General features: G+C 43.3%; 1 protein-coding gene across 5 annotated transcripts in view; it reads left to right on the top strand.

Annotated features, from left to right (window-relative positions):
* Positions 1–17,922, top strand: part of SIL1 (SIL1 nucleotide exchange factor) — a 186,527-nt gene that overhangs the window by 94,476 nt on the left and 74,129 nt on the right. For all 5 annotated transcript variants that reach the window (XM_081035640.1, XM_081035637.1, XM_081035638.1 and 2 more), the window contains 2 exons: positions 5,343–5,463; positions 11,431–11,530. In XM_081035640.1, the coding sequence (XP_080891766.1) occupies positions 5,343–5,463; positions 11,431–11,530 (221 nt within the window). The remainder of the gene's footprint in view (positions 1–5,342; positions 5,464–11,430; positions 11,531–17,922) is intronic.

Raw genomic sequence — 17,922 nt, 5'->3', positions numbered from 1 at the left:
AAACAATTTGAGCAACAAAATAGATAATGATAGCATCGGATTATAACTCAGAATAAAATATCCATGAGTTTATAGTGGTATAAGTAAATAATTAAATAGATGGAGGAGTGACAGTTTTTCTTTGCAGTGAATTTTCAATTAATGTGTAACGAAGGAGGGAAGTAGGGAATTGCATTAGATCATTACCACAGTGGTAATTGTTGCACGATTCCCCTAATCATGTGGTTTGAGGAGAAAAGGGATTTGTATAATCTCAAAGTATTTCCCCCATGACATATATATATATATATATATATATATATATATATATATATATATATATATATATATACACACACACTAGCAATTCAGTGGTTTTTAGTATATTCACAACGTTGGGCAACCATCACCACTATCTAATGTGGTCATGCGCCATTTCTTTACCCCCTAGCTCCCGACAACCACTAATCTGTGTCTCTTGGTTTTTCTATTCTGGACATTTCATTTAAAAGGAATCATATGATATGTGGTTGTTTGTATCTGTCTTCTTTCACTTAATGTAATGTATTGAAAGTTCATCCATGTTGTGTATATATCAATATTTTATTTCTTTTAATGGCTGAATAGTATTCCACTGTATGGATATACCAGTTTGTTTATTCATTCATCAGTTGATGGACATTTGGGTTGTTTCCACATTCTGGCTATTATAAATAACGCTGCATGGGCATTAATGTACAAGTTCTTTATGTGAACATATGGTTTTAATTTTCTTGCGTATACACCTAGGTGTGGAATTGCTGGGTTCACATGGTAACTCTATGTTTAACTTTTTGAGAAACTGCTGCACTGTTCTGTACAGTTCGGTAGTTTGCTATTATTTTTGTTTACTACCTGGAAAAGCTCAGCGGAGATTACTTTTCTTAGCTGATCGAGGCCAGTAGCACCAGTAAGAAGACATATTGGCATCACAAACCTTGTGGTACAATGCACCGAGAACACCACTGCTTCATTTCTGTGGTGCTTCTGTCAAGGATGTATGACCTCAGTTTCATCAGGAGAAGACACCAGGCAGTCCTGAAGAACTGATCAGTACTCCCCGAGGGTGTCTGGGCCATAAAAGCCCCGGGGAGGCTGAGGAGCTATTCCAGACTACAGGTTAGGGAGAAATAACCAAAGGCCATGTGGGATCCTGGAACAGAAAAGGACATCAGTGGAAACACTGGTAAGGTTTGAAAAGGATCTTTAGTTTCATTAACAGTATTGCTAATTTCCCAGTTCTGCTCATTGTCTATGGCTAGGTAAGAGATTAACATTGGGAAAGGCAGTGTAAGCTATGTATGGGAACTACAACTTTTGTGTAAGTTAAAGGTGGTTCAAAGTAACAAGTTAAAAGATACTCAGCCTCTTGGTCTCTCTCACATGTCTGCCGATCAGCTCTGCTTGCTTGCCACGGCGAGGTTCAGCTGGGCTTAGCTCCAGTCTGCAGTTTGGGTCCAGGTCTGCCTGTGGGTCTCTCAGCCTTCTTGGACTGGAATGCTAGTGAAGCGTGTTCTCATGGTGACAGCACAATTCCCAGAGATGAGCCAAACACAACGGCGTATTTCAAACTTCTGTGGCACGTTTGCTAACACCCCACTGACTAAGGCATGTTACAAGCCAAGTCCAAAGTCGGGATAGGAAAGTCCACCGTCACTAGTAAGAGGAGCTGCAAAGTCACACAGCAAAGGATGTGGATACAGGCAGGGGGGACGAAAATTGGTGACAGTAGTGCAATCTGCCACAGATTGTTATTCCCCTGGAGAAAGCAGTTGTTACCTGGGTTTTGGCCGGGATTGAAGTCAGTAACAGAGTCCCAATGGGAGTCAAAACTCAGGTATGATGTGGCCTTACTTGATTGGGACAGTTTCCTCAGGCTTGGATCTGTCCCCAGGGAGCCGGGGGTGGATACAGACCCTGTAGGCTTTGCAGGCCTGTTTGCCTTTCTGGATCCCCGTCGTCCCTTGCTCTTTGCCCCCCGATCCCTAACTCTTCACCTGCATGGATCTGGTGACTTCTTGCCTTTGCTCCTCCCTAGTGTTGTGGTCCCTTCACAGAGGCCCTGGAATTATGCAGGTCAGATCACACTCTCTCTCTCTAACTTGGCCTTTTTCCCAGTGGGGTGGAAACATTGGAAATACTGTATTTTCTGCTGCCTCTGCCACTGCTGCTGCCATGGCTGGTGTTGTGTATTTTCAATGAACGTAACCTGTATTTTAAGTTAATGCTATTGTGGTTGCTCTTGCACCCTGTGGTGGCTTATGTGAAAGGAGTAATTTTGGAATTTCCCCCAAATAAAATAAATTGGTTCACATAAGATCTTAGTCTCTTCCTTGGCCAGCGTAGCATGGTATAACCTGTTATATTCTGAAACTTACAATGTCATGTACTTTTTTTCTTTTCCATTTCTAATTTTGATCAAAAGTCTGAAAATTCAAGATTCTGCTATTATTAGTAATGGATTAGTATTAATCCTCTTACTACAAAAAATAACTATTGACATGACTACTAATTATTATGAATCTACTTGCCTTAGTGAAAATCCTTGTTGGCCTTTCCACACACCTCTAGGTCAGGATTTTCTCTTTCTTTTTAAATTTTTCATTCAACAAATAATTATTGATGGTTTACTATATGCTAGGCCATGGGCTAGGCCCTGGGATAAAAATGCCAGGCCCTCGCTTCACATTTATATTAACCAGGTAAATTTAAAAAACCCTAAAATATAACTACTGATTGAGGTAAGTGCTATAAAGAAAAAAAGGTCATGGTGCTGTGAAAACGTTTAGAGGGCAGCTGGATCTGGTCTGAGGAAATAGAGGGTGCCTCTCAGCAGAAATGACTCAGCTGGGATTGAGAAGAGGAGGAGAGGAAGGCTGGGGTTGGAAAGAGCATTCTGGGCAAAGAGAGCAGCCTGGAATGGCCTCATGGTGGAGGGAGCATGGCTCTTGCATGGAATGGAAAAAGGCCAGTGCGGGGAATGAGTTGTGGACGAGGCTGAAGGGGCAGGCAAGGGTTCCATCCTAAAGTGCCTCGTTGACCAGCATGAGGACATTCTTCTTTATTCTAAGAACAGTAGGAATCCATTAAAAGGTTTGAAACGGGAATGACATAGTCAGATTTGTATTTTGAAAAAAAACCACAAAACAGTCATTCATTGTAAAGAACAGTGCGTTTGGGAGGTAAGAGTAGATGGGGGGTCAGTTGGAAGGCTCTGGCGGTGTCCACAAGAGAGATGGTGATGGTTGGACAAGAGCATAGTGGGGAGGACAGAGCAGGGTATAAATTAAAGAGACATGTAGCAGGAGAAATCAGGTTTTGGAGAGATAGATTGGGTATGCAGTTGGGCAGCAAAGTAGAGGGAATACCTAGGATGAGCTTAGCATTCAACCAGGAAGGTACCCTGTTATTTGTCAGTTTGGGATCTGTCCAGGTGAGACAACCTGTCCTCTTCACATGTTCAGTGATGAGATTGATGTTAGGAAGCCACCTCTTGCCCCATGGTCATAGGAATAGGACAGAAGTTGTTCTTGCCAGTATTTGGCTTCGTTTCCTCTCAGAACCAACTTCCTCAGCCATTAGCTCTGTTTTCCTGTTCCCGCCTGGGTTTCCTGATGGCTCACCAAACCAGCAGCCGCCACAGCACTCCCAGTGCTTCCAGCCTCTTCTGCTCTTTGCCTCCTGCAAACAGCCTGGCCGTTTCTGTGTCTAAGCCTTTGCATGCAGGGATCCATCTGTTTGGGATTCTCTTTTTTCCCAGTCTGGCACTCACTTTTTGCCTCATTTAATCACCAACTTAACCTTATTCAGGATGCCTCCCCAGAGAAAGGTTTCCCCACTCTATTCTGAACATATCTATTTTTTTAATCCTGAAGCATTTTGGATAGGTTTTTTAATCCTGAAGCATTTTGGATAGGTTTGAGGTTAGAAGAGGATCATTATGCACATAACCTCAGGTATTTATGTTCCCATTTATTTTCAGCCAAAGATACAGAAATTCCCTGCTGAAGTGGGGTGGCAGGAACAGAACAGAATGTCTTGGCTTGGTGTTTCCCTGGCTCCTTGGTTCTGTGATGGAAGCACAGTGGTTGGTGGAACAATTCACTATGGTCCTGCCAGAATTGAGAAAACCTTAATGCTTGCTACGTTGTTACCCTTTTATACTCAGGGTTTACCTGATCCTTCTGGGAGAACTTGTACTGTGTGCTTCTGTTTGTGGAACTTTTCCAGGTCGTCATTCTGTTTTGATTTTTGAATCAAGCTCAGCATCAGCAGGGCGATGCCATCCTCTGTCAGGAAGAAGCAGAGTAAAAGTTTAGGTGTCAGAGCAGCATCTCTGCTTCTAGGTTTCCAGTCTCCTGAAGAGCTCTTTTCCTGAAATGCTCTCTCTCTGCAGCAATTAACATTCCTCTTTGTATTCCTAGAACTTACCTACCACGGTGGCCTGGTATGTAGTGGTAGTTGCTTGGTAAATATCAGTTGCATGAATGAATGAATAAGTATAACATTTCCATTTGTAGTGTGTGATGTTGCAAGATTGCTTTTTAACTATCCTTGGGTAATTTTATACAATGTGTATGAATAGCCCATCCATTCTCAACACTTGTTTTTCCAGCTAGTGGATCAGCTCTTCTGAGATAGGTGGGTGTAGGTTGTTTGTCTCTCTTGGTTCCAATCCCTGCCTTCTTGGCTCGCCATGTCCTCCTGCCTTCTAGTCTCTTGCTTCCTTGCTTCTTCCTTCTCATATATGTTAAGTGTCACGAATTTTATGTGTCAAGCTCTGGCCTAGAGGCTGGGGGTAAAAAAGGAGGAGATGTAGTCCCCGTGCTCAGGGAGAAGGAGGCTGATTAAATTGATGAGGGTGGTGAGGTGTAAGTTTGCTGGAATGGCAAGCTGTCTGGGGTTCTGACACGGGAGGGGCACAAAGGATGCTATGTGGCCATGTCCTGAGGGTAAGTAGGTATTCACCATTCGTGTACTGTACATAACAGAAAGGCTTCTTATAGCTCAATGTAAAGAAACTAGAATGGTTTAAATACTATGCATGTTCTAACTGGGGGACATTAGTCTCTAGATTGAAGTGCAGATACCCTTGAGCACTTTACCTCATACCTTTATTCGATGTGGATAAGCAAGAGGAGAATGTGTGACTGGTGTTAGACAGGGAGGGAGGCAGGGAGAGAGAGAGCAGTGGGGAGGAAGGGACGGAGATATGGATGGATTCAGGTGCCTGCGTACAGCAGTCTGGTCTTTAGGAACGAAGACACCCTGTGTCCCTCTGAGGACTGTTGACCTCATGAACCTTCTCTGTTCTTGCCTTGTAGGTCAGGCTGTCCCTGCAGGATCCCATGTGCGGCTGAATCTCCAGACGGGGTCAAGAGAAGTGAAACTCCAAGATGAGGATACTTTCCGAAATACTTTGAAAGGGTCGAAGAAAGGCAAAAGGTAGAGTGTCGAGCCTAGGGGCCGGGAGGCTGTCAGCACTGATTTTTATAATCCTGCAAGTAATGACAATGCAATGTTTCTTACCCAAACTCATGCGGCTTTTTAAAACCATTGAAATTTCATAGCGTAGAATTTGTGATAAATCTGTCAGGAAGTTTCCTTTTATGGTCTTTGGAAAGAAATAGTTTGCAAAGCAAAGTGATACTTTAAAAAAGGCTGTAGGGGGAATGCTTAACCTGTTTTAAAAATGAATCTATTTTCCCCAGTACTTTAAGAGCACCCATTTGAATCCCAACAATTAATGCGCTGATTACAGATGAGTCATCTATTCATTAAAACAGGCCTGTTAGGCCTTCTGCTTTGCAGTAATACTTCCTTGGTGAACAGTAAAATTTAAAGTCTTTAATTCAGACTAACTTTTCCTCTTGTTAGTCCACATTAAAACAGGCTATCTTATAGTATAAAAGTTTTCCAATGGTACAAGATTGCCTTATTTTTTAATAACCAGTGTGGATTATTCACTTTGGGTCAATACATAGTCTTTCTTTTTTTCTGCTCTTCACCTTGAATTACCGAGTTTCTTCTGCTTGCTATTTCCTGTATGAGGGAGAAGGAGGTGGACATACGGTTTTGCAGGGGCTCCTGGAATTGTGCAGTTTGAAAGGTTGATATTAATACCAGCCATGAAGTTTCTAATCCAGGGACCAGCAAATTATGGCCTGTGGGACTGCTGCCTGGTTTTTTGTTATTGTTGTTTTTTTACAGCTAAGTAGTTTTACATATTTCTTAATGGTCAGGAAAAAAACAAAAGGATAACGTTTCATGACTGATAACAATCGTGTGATATTCAGGTTTCAGTCTCCATAAGTAGTTTTATTGGAACATAGCCATGCTCATTCATCTATGTATTGTCTGTGGCTCTTTTTGGCTAAACCAGCAGAGTTGAGTAGTTGAGACAATCACCATAAGGCCCACGAAGCCTAAAGATTATCTGGTCATTACAAATAGTTTGCTGCCCCTGTTCTAATACATGTAAGTACTGGGAATCAGTCATGTATTGAGCAGGGATAGTGTTACTCAGTCCTTAGATTTTTATTATTTTAACAATATTTTGCAGTTAGATATGAGGCAGAAAGGGACCCAGTTGTTAACTAAGTCTTTTCCTCGATGTACCTGACAAAAAGGTCAGCCTGTCCACATGTACCTTCAGTCATGTGGTACTCTCAACTCCACCAAGCAGCCTGTTCATATGTGGGCAGTTTTCACTATTGGAAACTGCGACTTTATATTTTGATAGATAGGGAGATTTTTGTCCTTCTTACAGTTACCCCAAACCGGCAGGGATCTTTATCTTCCCCATCTCTCCGGGTAGGCATGTACCCAAGTCAGAAGATGATTCCTTTCTCACAACCATCTAAGAAAGAATCAAATCTCATTGTTGTAACCCTGCCAACCTCCCTCTATCCCCAGCACACATAGACACACATATGTCAGTGTCTCAAAGTAGTTCAGGAAATTGTTTCTCACATCTAAGCCAAGTCTTAGTTTCTAAATAAAAAGCCTATCTTTTTCTTGGTTTAAGAATGCTGAGTTACAGACTGGATTGCTTTGGAGTCTTTTATTTGTTGGTTTTAATATCAAGGGAAGTTATTTCTTCAATACCTGACTGGAGACCATCAGTAGGAGCACTTACTGCTTTGTCTAGTGTTCATATCTTTTTAGAGTAGAAAGCAGAGCCATCCATATGGTCTGTAGTAGACACACCGAAAGAGAGAAATATTTGTCCCCACTCCTGACTCTTATCTCCTTTGAAGTATTTCTGAGGGCTCTGCCCTGGAATGGCCTCCAGCATATGCGACAAGTTCCCCTTCCTTCTCAGCATTTATAGCCAGTGGCAAACCCGTCTGAATAGGAGCCTGAAGGCACTGGCAAGGTGGTGTGGGTGCTCACTGCCCTGAGTTCAGGAGTCTCTGGCTGCCTTTGGTGGTGACTCTCTCCTCCTGGGGTCGTCCTGTGCTCCTCCAATTGTACTTCACAGTGTCTTCCTGGCTCTTCAGCACTGGAATGGGAACAGAGGCCAAAGGGCAGGGCTAATATCCAAAATTGTTGTAGTATTTTGCTTATCTGCGTGTTCTGTTTTTGGGGGACAAGAGGAGCTGCTTTTCATTAGATTGTCAGAGAGGCTGCCAACCCCAACAGAGTTAAGAACCACTCGCTGGAGAGAGATGGCGATGGTCCATTCAGCCGAATGCACGGCAGCCTCTCCACCAGTCCTGCTGGATGGGTGACTGGCCACACTGCTACCTAGAGCTGCAACGCCTCTAGGCTGTGAAGCCTGGGACAGGGTCCCCGACTCTGATTTGTCCCAGAGGATTCTCTCGGCACTGCCTGATTGCCTGATGGCTCCCAGCAGCGGGGTTTCCTCTTGCTATTTTTATATCAGGCATTGCCATCGCCCCTGGTTCTAGCCCTCATCCCTGTTGACCTCTCTGACTGCATGTCTCTCTTTGCCCTGGAGCAGCCAGCTTCTTTGAATCACCCTCCTGTATTGGAGGGATGAGGGACAAACTACATCCAAGCCGTCCCACGTTGGGTTGAGCATTTCCCATGGTACAGTATGCTATAGTAGTTAAGTGAGTGGGCCCAGGACAGAGCCATTTACTTGCTCCATTCATTCATTTCACAAAAGACCTATTGAGTGCTTATGTGCCAGGCATGGGGGTTACAGTAGTAAACGAAACAGATAAGATGCCAGCCTTGTGGAGGCTGACAGGGAGAAAAACAGGTAACTAAACATGCAAGTAAGGTAACTACAGATTATAAGAAACACTAAGGAAAAAACAAACAAGGTCGTAAGTCAGTCACTGCGGGAGGTCACTTTAGATAAGATGGTTTGGGAAGGCCTTGTCAAGATGATATTTGAACGGAGACCTGAAGAATGAGGGGTATTTAGTGGCTACTTTTATATGTTTTATATGTTTATATGTTTAAGGTTGGAACATTGCAGGCACAGGGAACAAGAAGAGTCCCTGGCTTTGTCAAGGGAAAGGCTTTGTCAAGTGTGAGAAATAGAAAAATGATCAAGGTGACGAGAGAAGTGGAGAAGGAAGACTAATACCTAGGAGATGAGATTAAAGAGGTATATGATCATGTGGAGTATTGAGGAGCGTGTTGAGTGTTCTTCACTGAACTAGAATTGTAATGGGAAGCCATGAGGCTTTTGTGGGAGAGTGATTTAATATAATGCAGTTTTCGAGATCACTCTAATTGGTATGTGTATAGAAAATAGATTGAAGGTGGACAAAAGCAGAAGCACAGAGACAATTAAGGTATCTTTTTAGTAGATTGGACAAGACATAATGGTGGCTTAGTTTAGGGTGTCATAATGGAGAGTGGATGGAATTGGATATTTAATTTGGAGGTAGTGACAGCAGGACTTGCTTATGATTTAGATGTAGGAGTTGAAGGAAGGTTGGTAGAAGGAATTCAGGATAAAGCTTCACTTGGGGATTTGTGTAATTATGTGCTTGGAGGTACCATTTATTGAAACAGAAAAGATTGTGAGAGGGACAGATTTCTAGGGAGAACATCAAGACCTATGTTTTAGATGTAATAAGCGTGAGGTGCCTGTTACACATCCGAGACCCAAGATATATCAGGTACAGGAGTCTGGCTGGTACTCAGGGGAGCGTTTTGGGTCAGAGACATAAAGTTGGGCATCATTGCCTGATAGTTCTGTAGAAAGAACTAGAGGAAAGCATAGATATAAAGAAGAGCAGATTGTCCAGGATTTAAGTCTGAGGCATTCCAGCACGTACAGGGTTTAGGTAGGAGATGAGGAACCAGCAAGAGAGAGAAGGAATGAGGAAGGGGAAGAACCAAGAGAGCACGGTAACAAGAAGCCAGGAAAGGAGAGTGTTTCGAGGAGAGAGAGGTGAATTGTGTAAATGCTGCTGAGTGGTGAAGGAATATGACATTAGTGAAGAGTCCGTCGGATTTGGCCAGCAATTCTTCATAATTTTGAGAAGCAGCTTTAGTAGAGTTGTGGGAACTGAATCCAGATTAGAGCAGATGGCAATGTAAATAGCAGCAGGAAGGTGAGGATAGCGGGTGAAAACAGTGTGTTCATAGTTTTACTCTGGTCGGGAGCAGAACAATGGCATGACAATTAGACTGTGCGCTCCAAGGAGTGTTGGTATGCTGATGGGAATAATCCAGTCCCAGGGAGAAACTGATGATGCAGGCAGGAGGGGTGGTGTCATTACGGAAGTTTAAGCTTTTGGAAAGGCAAGTGGGATCTGGGACTTACGTTTAATCAGAGCAGGGACACTGGCATCCGTTCTAATAGAAAGGAAAGCAGAGAATATAGATTTAGGTGCAGGTGGGTGCGTTGAGCTGATGAGGGAGTTCTTGATCATAACATCTGTTTTTCTCAGTGAAGAATGAAGTGACAATACCAGCCGAGGATGGTTGTATGTGTGTGCATGTGTGAGTGCAAGCACACATGTGCATACTTGTGGCCTGACAGAGCGGGATTTAAGGCAGTAAACAGAAATAGGAGACATGATGGGACTAGTCCTGCCCAAGTAGCCCTCTCAGATGAGGGAGGAGATAATCTGTTCAAGCTGTGGCCCTAAATACTGAGCTCCCTCTCAGGCGTAAGGGGCAGGGCACTGGTATCCTCAAGCAGCTGGCAGTGGATGGTACTCTGCTGGGCGAGGGATTTTCTCCTCTGTTTTGTAGGACTATGGGAATGATTTGAATGAAGTATTACTCCTGAAGGGTTAACACAGTGTCTGACACATGGTTGAGTGCTCAATAAATAGGAGTGATTCGCTATTATTAATTAGTTTAGGAAGACTGAGGTGTAAAGAAGACAAGCGTTTTTCTCAGGGCCCTAAAGGTCTCTAGGATGAATCAAAGACTGAATGAGCAAAGCCATGAGAACACGCCCTTCTCGTGAGAGCAAAGGCCTGCGAGGATCTTGGACTTTGAGACTGATGGATGTACTCGTCTTCCCTGGAGCAGAGCCGGCTCTGACTCCTTCCCCCACCTCGATATAGCTCCGGGGTTATCCTTAACCTCCTCACCCCCTCAGCTAGACAGTCTTGTCCAACACAGCCCGCCTTCCATACATCTCTTTGTCCATAGCACTCTTGTTCCTACCTCTGTTCACTAAACTGAAATGGCTCCCGGTGGCAAAACCTGCCCCCACCTCCCACCCCATGAATGCCTTCACTCCAGTCAGGATGAGTGGTGTGGCTGGGACCAGCTCCAGGGGGCTTGTGAGGATCCCACTCTGCAGTCTTTGCTGGGTTCCCAAGATGATATCCACGTTGTTTCCTTTCTTCCCTCTTCTTGGAGGCTAGCTGTGGAAGGTGGCTGGCCTTGATTCTAGTCCTCTCCATTCCTTTGTCAGGTTGATATATACCTCCTGCGTCTACTCTGTGCCAAGGGGTTTGTCTTAAAAGTGCGAATGTATCCAGCCTGTTTTTGTGAAGACAGGCTTGCTTGTCAAATTAGGTCAGGCATATGCTTGTGGGGCTCAGGGCCCTGTTGGTTTCTTTCCTAGAAGAATATAAATACACAGGGTCCGTGTTATTCCCTCTGTCTGTGTCCAGTACCCTCCAGGACATCCTGCCCTGGCATGTACTGAGAGAGCAGCATTGCACAGACATTCCAGACTTGTTTTTGTCTGAATAGTTGGCTGAGAGCTCTCTGTCCATGATGGGCTTCTGTCTGCCCCATGTGCCGTTTCCTCCTCTTTCACGATATGACCCCATCTTCAGTGTGTTTCCTCCTCTAGCTTCAAGGTGAGATCACCCTGTTGGACTTCGGGTTGACAGGTCAGCTCTCAGTTAGAGCTGGCCTGGTCGAGCTTGCCTTAAAGTACCAGCCTCCCATGGGGGTTTTCTTTCATGGGAAAGATGGTGCCTCCCTCCTGACTCTCAGCTTCTCTTTGGACAGGCTGGACATCAGCACCAATACTTACACATCTCAGGACCTCAAGAGTGCACTGGCAAAATTCAAGGAAGGGGCACAGATGGAGAGTTCAAAGGAAGACAAGGTAGGTAACATTCTTTCCAGGGAGTTAGAATAAACCTGCAGGACGGCCTTGAAGGGAATCACTTTTTCCTGAAGCTTTTGCAAGAAACATGGATAATAACAGTAACATTATAAAATAATTTAAAGAGCAGTTAATGCCAAATAAGTAACCCTTTATATAGACAGTTTTCCCCCCTTTCTTCTGCCTCCCGCCCCGCCGCCCTCTCTGGTTCAGGCCGTTGTTTCTCAGTCTAGTTGTGTAGGACACAGCTCCCTGGCCCATGCCGGTATTATGAGCTTTGCCCCCCCCCCCCCCCGAGGAATTTGGTTGCCAGTTGTCAGTCAGCTGCCCACAGCAGCTCACGGCAGCTCTCGCTGTCTGCCGGCGACCTCGGCGTTAGGAGCACAGCGCTCCAACCACTTGAGCCACCGGGCTGGCCCTATATAGACTATTGAAAAATGCTGGGAGCATTTCTGTCATAATTTAGGTTAGGATCCAACTTCCCATTACATGTTTGGGGAAATTGAAACACAAAGCAGAGATGGCCATCCTCTCCATTATCACAGACATGCGTGGAAATAATAGAGGTTAACACTCAGATCTAGCTTATACTTGGATTAGACACAAAGGACAGAGGTGCTATGCTGGGATGGAAGAAGCCTGGGTCCTCTGAACATGTGGCAGATGTATTCCACTTTTCGGGCCTCAAGATTCCTTAAATATACAACACAGGGCTTGGACAAGAAGATGGCTGAGGTTTCCATCCGCTCTAAATTTATCTACAAGCTAAGGGAAACCGAAGGAAAGAGGCAGAACTGCAGCTCCCTGGCTATGGCCCGAATGTCTGGGGAGGGCTTGTAGGTACAGACCTATACCAGCAAGAACTCTTACTCTTAGTTGGATCTCATGTAATAGCCCGAGAATGTCACAAATTATGTTTTTACATTTCCAGTTGAGTCCTATCCTTGAAAGAACCTCCTCTGATGGCCGCCTTGGAGCCCTGTCTAAGTTCTCCCCCTCTTCCTCCTCCTCTGCTTTGTCTACCCCTCTGCCCTCGCCCCAGAATCCTGGCATTATTTTGGAGGGGCAGCCTCAATTTCTTGACAGCTTTTATGTTAGTGGAGGTAAGCCTTAGGTCCCTCATATCCTTCAGAGCTAAGTATTTTTGAGACAAATAAGCTCTTTTTTTTTTCTTTTTGGTGCTGGGAGGACCTAATTAGGGTGTGTTAATGTGCAGGTCCAGTCTCCATGTCTTTACTCATCTTACTAAAGTCACATATTCTGGCAAAGTGAGTATATGTAGTGTGAGAAAGTGAGGAGCAGGATGGCAGCAGCAGCAGCAGCAGCAGGGTGATGCCTAAAATTCATCCCACCACTGGTGTATTATTAACCCAGGGCGCCAGAAGAAGCAAATCCCCTACCTGGTAAAGGTGAAGCCAGCAGAGGAGAGCACTGCATGGCTTGGTGCGTGGAGCAGAGATGTGTGCTCCTGTGGCCAGGGCTTGGGCTCGTTCCCACTCATCCCCTCACCCTGTGGGGCTGACAGGAATATAGCGGCATAAAAGGTAGTCTTTGTTCCAGGTCTTCTCTGTGGCTGGAAGACCCACTGCACCTCCGGCTCTTCTCTTTGTGCTCTTTAATGACATTCTTCTTCCATAATTCAGTCAGTGTAGAAAAGTATGGATACTATGAAAATATTTTTTAAATGTAAAAGCAAGAGATTAAGTTTGCAATTTTTTTTTGCAATTAAAAAAACATCACTTCATAAGTTACATAAATGTCTAACCATTATGCTGTATACCAGAAACTAATACAATACCATGTGTCAACTGTAATGGAAAAATTAAAAAATTTTAAAACAAACAAGAAATAATCATCACCCCATGCAAAGGGAGATCCCAGTACCAGTAGCCGAATGCGTGATCCCTGTCTTGGCTGATCTGAGTCAACTGTCACTTCTGAGGTATGGCTGCCACACACTTTTTTTTTTACTTCTGTGGAGTTTAGGTTTTTAGCTCCTCATTGAGGAGCTCGGTCCTGGGGTTTTTCTCCCATTGTCATTTGGAGCCTGTCTGGACTGACTCAGCTCACTGCCAGGGCACTGAGTCAAATAAATGGACTTGATGTAGGTTGGGGAGTCTCTTACCTGTTCTAAGCTAATGGCTGCAGATGCCATCAGACTTTTTATCAATCTTTAAACCAAGGTAGTGTGGCTGTGCAAGTACAGGGTAGTGCTTTTGCTATTTATAAAGGAAATACCGTCTGATATTATACTATATCCTGTCAATTGAGGGAATGTTTTGGGGACTTGAATTTTTGAAGGGAAGAGCATCAATTCTGTTGTGTCCATTGATACCTTAGTAGATTTAAGTGAATCAGTTCTTCCCAGAATCACGTGCTTTGTGGAAAAGCTCTGTCTTACTGAACAGATTTAGGCTGCTATTATTGAAGTTGATCCCTTTATCCCTCTATTACCATACAGATTGCTTGATGCTTCATGGTTTAGCGTGTCAGCTGTTGTGCACCTGTATTCTATAAATTATTGCATTTTAAAATACAGCCTTCTGAAACTTTAGATTCTGGACAAGGTGAAATAGACTATTTCCCTTTATTCCTCCTGCTAAGGACAACTGAAAACTCCGGATATAATACTAAAAGTAATTATAAGAAAACTCTAAAAGGTGGGAAGAATGAGGTGGACTGGCTGAGGACCTTGGAACTTGAGGAATGACATGACAGTGAGTTCCTTGGGCTTTCTTTTTGCCCTCTATATATCCAGAGTGGGCACTGGAGAAGCCCACATCCTGGAAATGCCAACAAGTACAGATAGAAAACAGCCCTAAGAAAGGATCTGGAAATGGGCTGCCTAATAGGACAAAAATGGTTTTTGACAATACCTATCCTACTTTAGCCAAAGGCCATGGAAATCTCCCCATTCCCACCCTTAGTGCCAGTGGAAATTGAATGGGGAACTTAGTTTGTTATGGCTAAGTGGGAAGGTGGAAATCTATATTCCCTTTCCTCCACCAGAGTGGTGTCAGCAGAAGCTGAGCGGGGAGCCTGAACTTGTACTTCCTTTTGGTAGCAGTGAGATGGTGTAAGGCTGTGCTCTGCCACCTTGACCAAAGTGGGATCAGTGAGAGTTGATCCGTCGGCCTGAATTTCTGCCCTCTGCCCAGTGGTAGGAGGCTATTCTCTGCTCCCCCACTGCTGAGACCAGATATTTCATGTGGGGTAGCAGGCTGTTTGTACTGTTGGGGTGGGACCAGCAGAGGCCAAAAAGGACACCTGAATGTCTGTCCCCTGCGTGGTGGCACCAAGGTGAGTTTTCACTTCTCCTAGCTGAAGTGATACCAGTGGCAGTGACGGTGGATGGAGAGTCTGTACTTTCACCCTCCACCTGGTGGCAGTAGGCAGTGTGACTCAGCATTCTGCTCCCCACTCTGGGGCAGGGTTAGTGGGGGTAAGTGAGGAGGCTGCACTTCCACCCCTAGACCAGCAGCAATGAGGCAATGCTTCAATTCCCTCACCAGGGTGAGGTCCTTGGAAGGACTTCTACTCCCAATGTCCAGCGTCCAGCGGTGGCAGGTGATGCTCTTTTTCCTCCTAACTAGAGAGTGGTGGTAGGATTTTGGAGAGAAGGGAGCTAGAGAAAGGGATTTTGCAAATGAAGTCCTGGGCATACTTCCTAGTGACCCACACGAGAAACTGACCAGAATTAATACAGCAAAAGATGTTAGAACTGAACTATAGTGTGGAACACTGCCCAGGTTTTCAGATTAGCTTCTGGGTAGCACACAAAGGAAGCAGACCAAATAACGTTGCAAAGGCTCTGAAAGCTAAATTGTCTTGGAGTCACAGCCACACAAGAAGGTCAGAACCAGCATGTTAAACCTAAACAGTGTGACTGCCTACTGAAAAGGCAGATTCAAATAGGATTCAGAGTGTTATAACTTAGTACCCAAATGTCCGGGATACAATAAAAAAAATCACTCATCATACCAAGAAGCAGGAAAATCAAAACTTGAATTAGAATGGACAATTAACAGATGGCAACAGTGAGATCACTCAGAGGTTGGAATGATCAAACAGAGATTTTAAAGCAGCTATCACCAAAAAGAAATTATGAATACTCTTAAAACAAACGACAACCTCAGCAAAGAAATAGAAGATATGAAAAAGAACCAAATGGAATTTTAGAACTGAAAAACACAACTAAAATTGTTAAAATAATCACTGGATAGGCTCCACAGCAGAACAGAGATGAGAGAGAAAAACATCAGTGATCTTGAAGACAGATAAAAATTTCTTAATCTAGGGCGGGCCGGTTGGCTCAGTTGGTTGGAGCGCACTGCTCATGGCACCAGGATCACCGGTTGGATTCCCACGTGCGCCAGTGAGCTGTGCCCTCCACAACTAGATTGAAAACGATGACTTGACTTGGAGATGATGGGTCCTGGAAAAACACACTGTTCCCCAATATTCCCCAATAAAATAAAATAATTAAAAAAAATTTCTTAATCTAAATAACAGAGCGAAAATAGGTTGGAAAAAAAAAACGAACAGAGACTTAGGGACCTACAGGACTACAGGTCTTTTTATTGTGCTTCACTTTACTGCACTTTGTAGATATTGCGTTTTCATCAACATTATGCAAGACCCTCCACCAGCAAAAAATTAGAACTCGCTGAAGGTTCAGATGATGGTTAACATTTTTTAGCAGTAAAGTGTTTTTTAATTGAGGTATGTACATTTTCTTTTTAGACATAATGCTGTTGCACACTTAATAGACTACAGTATAGTGTAAACACAACTTTTGTATGTACTGGGAAACTAAAAAGTTTGTGCGACTCACTTTATTGTGTTATTTGCTTTATTGTGGTGGTCTGGAACCACACTATCTCTTAGGTATGTCTGTATAACAAAAGATTTAACATTTGTGTCCTTGGAGCTTCAGAAGGAAAGGAGAAAGAATATGGGGCTGAAAAAGTCATCAAAGAAATAAAGATGGAAAAAGGCCCAAATATAGTAAAAGGCAGAAACCTACAGATTCATGAAACTGAGTGAATTCTAAATAGGATAAGCCCAAAGAAATCAAAACCATGACACCATTACTGTCAACCTTCTGAAAACTAAAGACAGAAAAACTCTTGAAAGCAGTGAGACAGAAACAACATACTATCTATAGGGAACAATGATTGAATGACAGCGAATTTTTCGTCTGGAACCACAAAGGCCAGAAATATGTGGCATAACATTTTTCAAGTCCTGAAAAAAAAGTGTACACTCAGAATTCTATTGCCAATGAAAATATCCTTCAGAAGTGAAAGGGAAATCAGGACATTCTCACACAAAAGAAAATTAAAAGAATGTGTCACCAGCAGACCTGCTTAAAAGAATGACTAAAGAATATTCTCCAAATAGAAAGTAAATAATAACAGAAGGAAACTGGGAACATCAGGAAAAAAGAAAGAACAATGAAATAAATAAAAATAAGAGAAAATATAGTAGACAGTCCTTCTCTTGAGTTTTTAAAATTTGTTTGATAGTTGAAGGAAAATTATTATCTGTAACTCCACATACATTCAATATGAATTCCATTGCCAGAGTTACGGCTTTTGTTGTTGCACTTTCATCTGTTTTGAGCAGTTCTCTCTTTGGATTAGCCATTTTTATGAAATGTTACCTGAGTTTATCATTTGGGGATGAGAAAGCCGTACAACTACACACTTGACGTCTGTGTATGAACTGAATAATGGATGCCCGGTGACCAATCACTGACAGACTTTGAAAGAAGTGAAGTAATCAGCCACTGATCATCATGGGCATTTATGTTATTTATGTAGCTATTTGTGGGCTGAAGAACTAGCAGCGAAGGTGGTAATTTTTGCAATTATAGTTAATATACTGTGGCAACTGAAATGTGTGTCATGTTGGGAGACTCGTGTTACTTAAACTATGGTGTTTGAAATTGGTGCATATCAGGTCTGTGCAAAGCAAGGACGCTCTGTATCTGGACTCTCTGAACAGTTCTGTTAGCCAGAGTATATAAAGAACTTTTAAAACTCAGCAGTAAAAACCAGCAACCTACTGGGAAAATGCACAAAGGACATGACAGACATTTCACCAAAAAGTATATGTGGATGGCAGATAAGCACATGAAAAGATGTTTAATGTGATTAGCCATTTAGAAATTCCAGTTAAATCCATGATGAGATACACTGTACACCTATTAGAATACCTAAAATTAAAATGGTGGTAATAGTAAATAATAGTGAGGATGTGGAGAAACTGGATCTTTCATACATTGTTGGTGAAAATAAAAAATGGTACAGTGCTCTGGAAGATAGTTTGGCAGTTCCTTATAAAACCAAACTATGCTTATCATATAATTCAGCAACTGCACTCTTGGA

The sequence above is a fragment of the Rhinolophus hipposideros genome (assembly GCF_964194185.1).
Source record: "Rhinolophus hipposideros genome assembly, chromosome: 23".
In the NCBI taxonomy this organism is placed as follows: domain Eukaryota; kingdom Metazoa; phylum Chordata; class Mammalia; order Chiroptera; family Rhinolophidae; genus Rhinolophus; species Rhinolophus hipposideros.
This window is presented reverse-complemented; position numbering and strand designations above follow the sequence as displayed.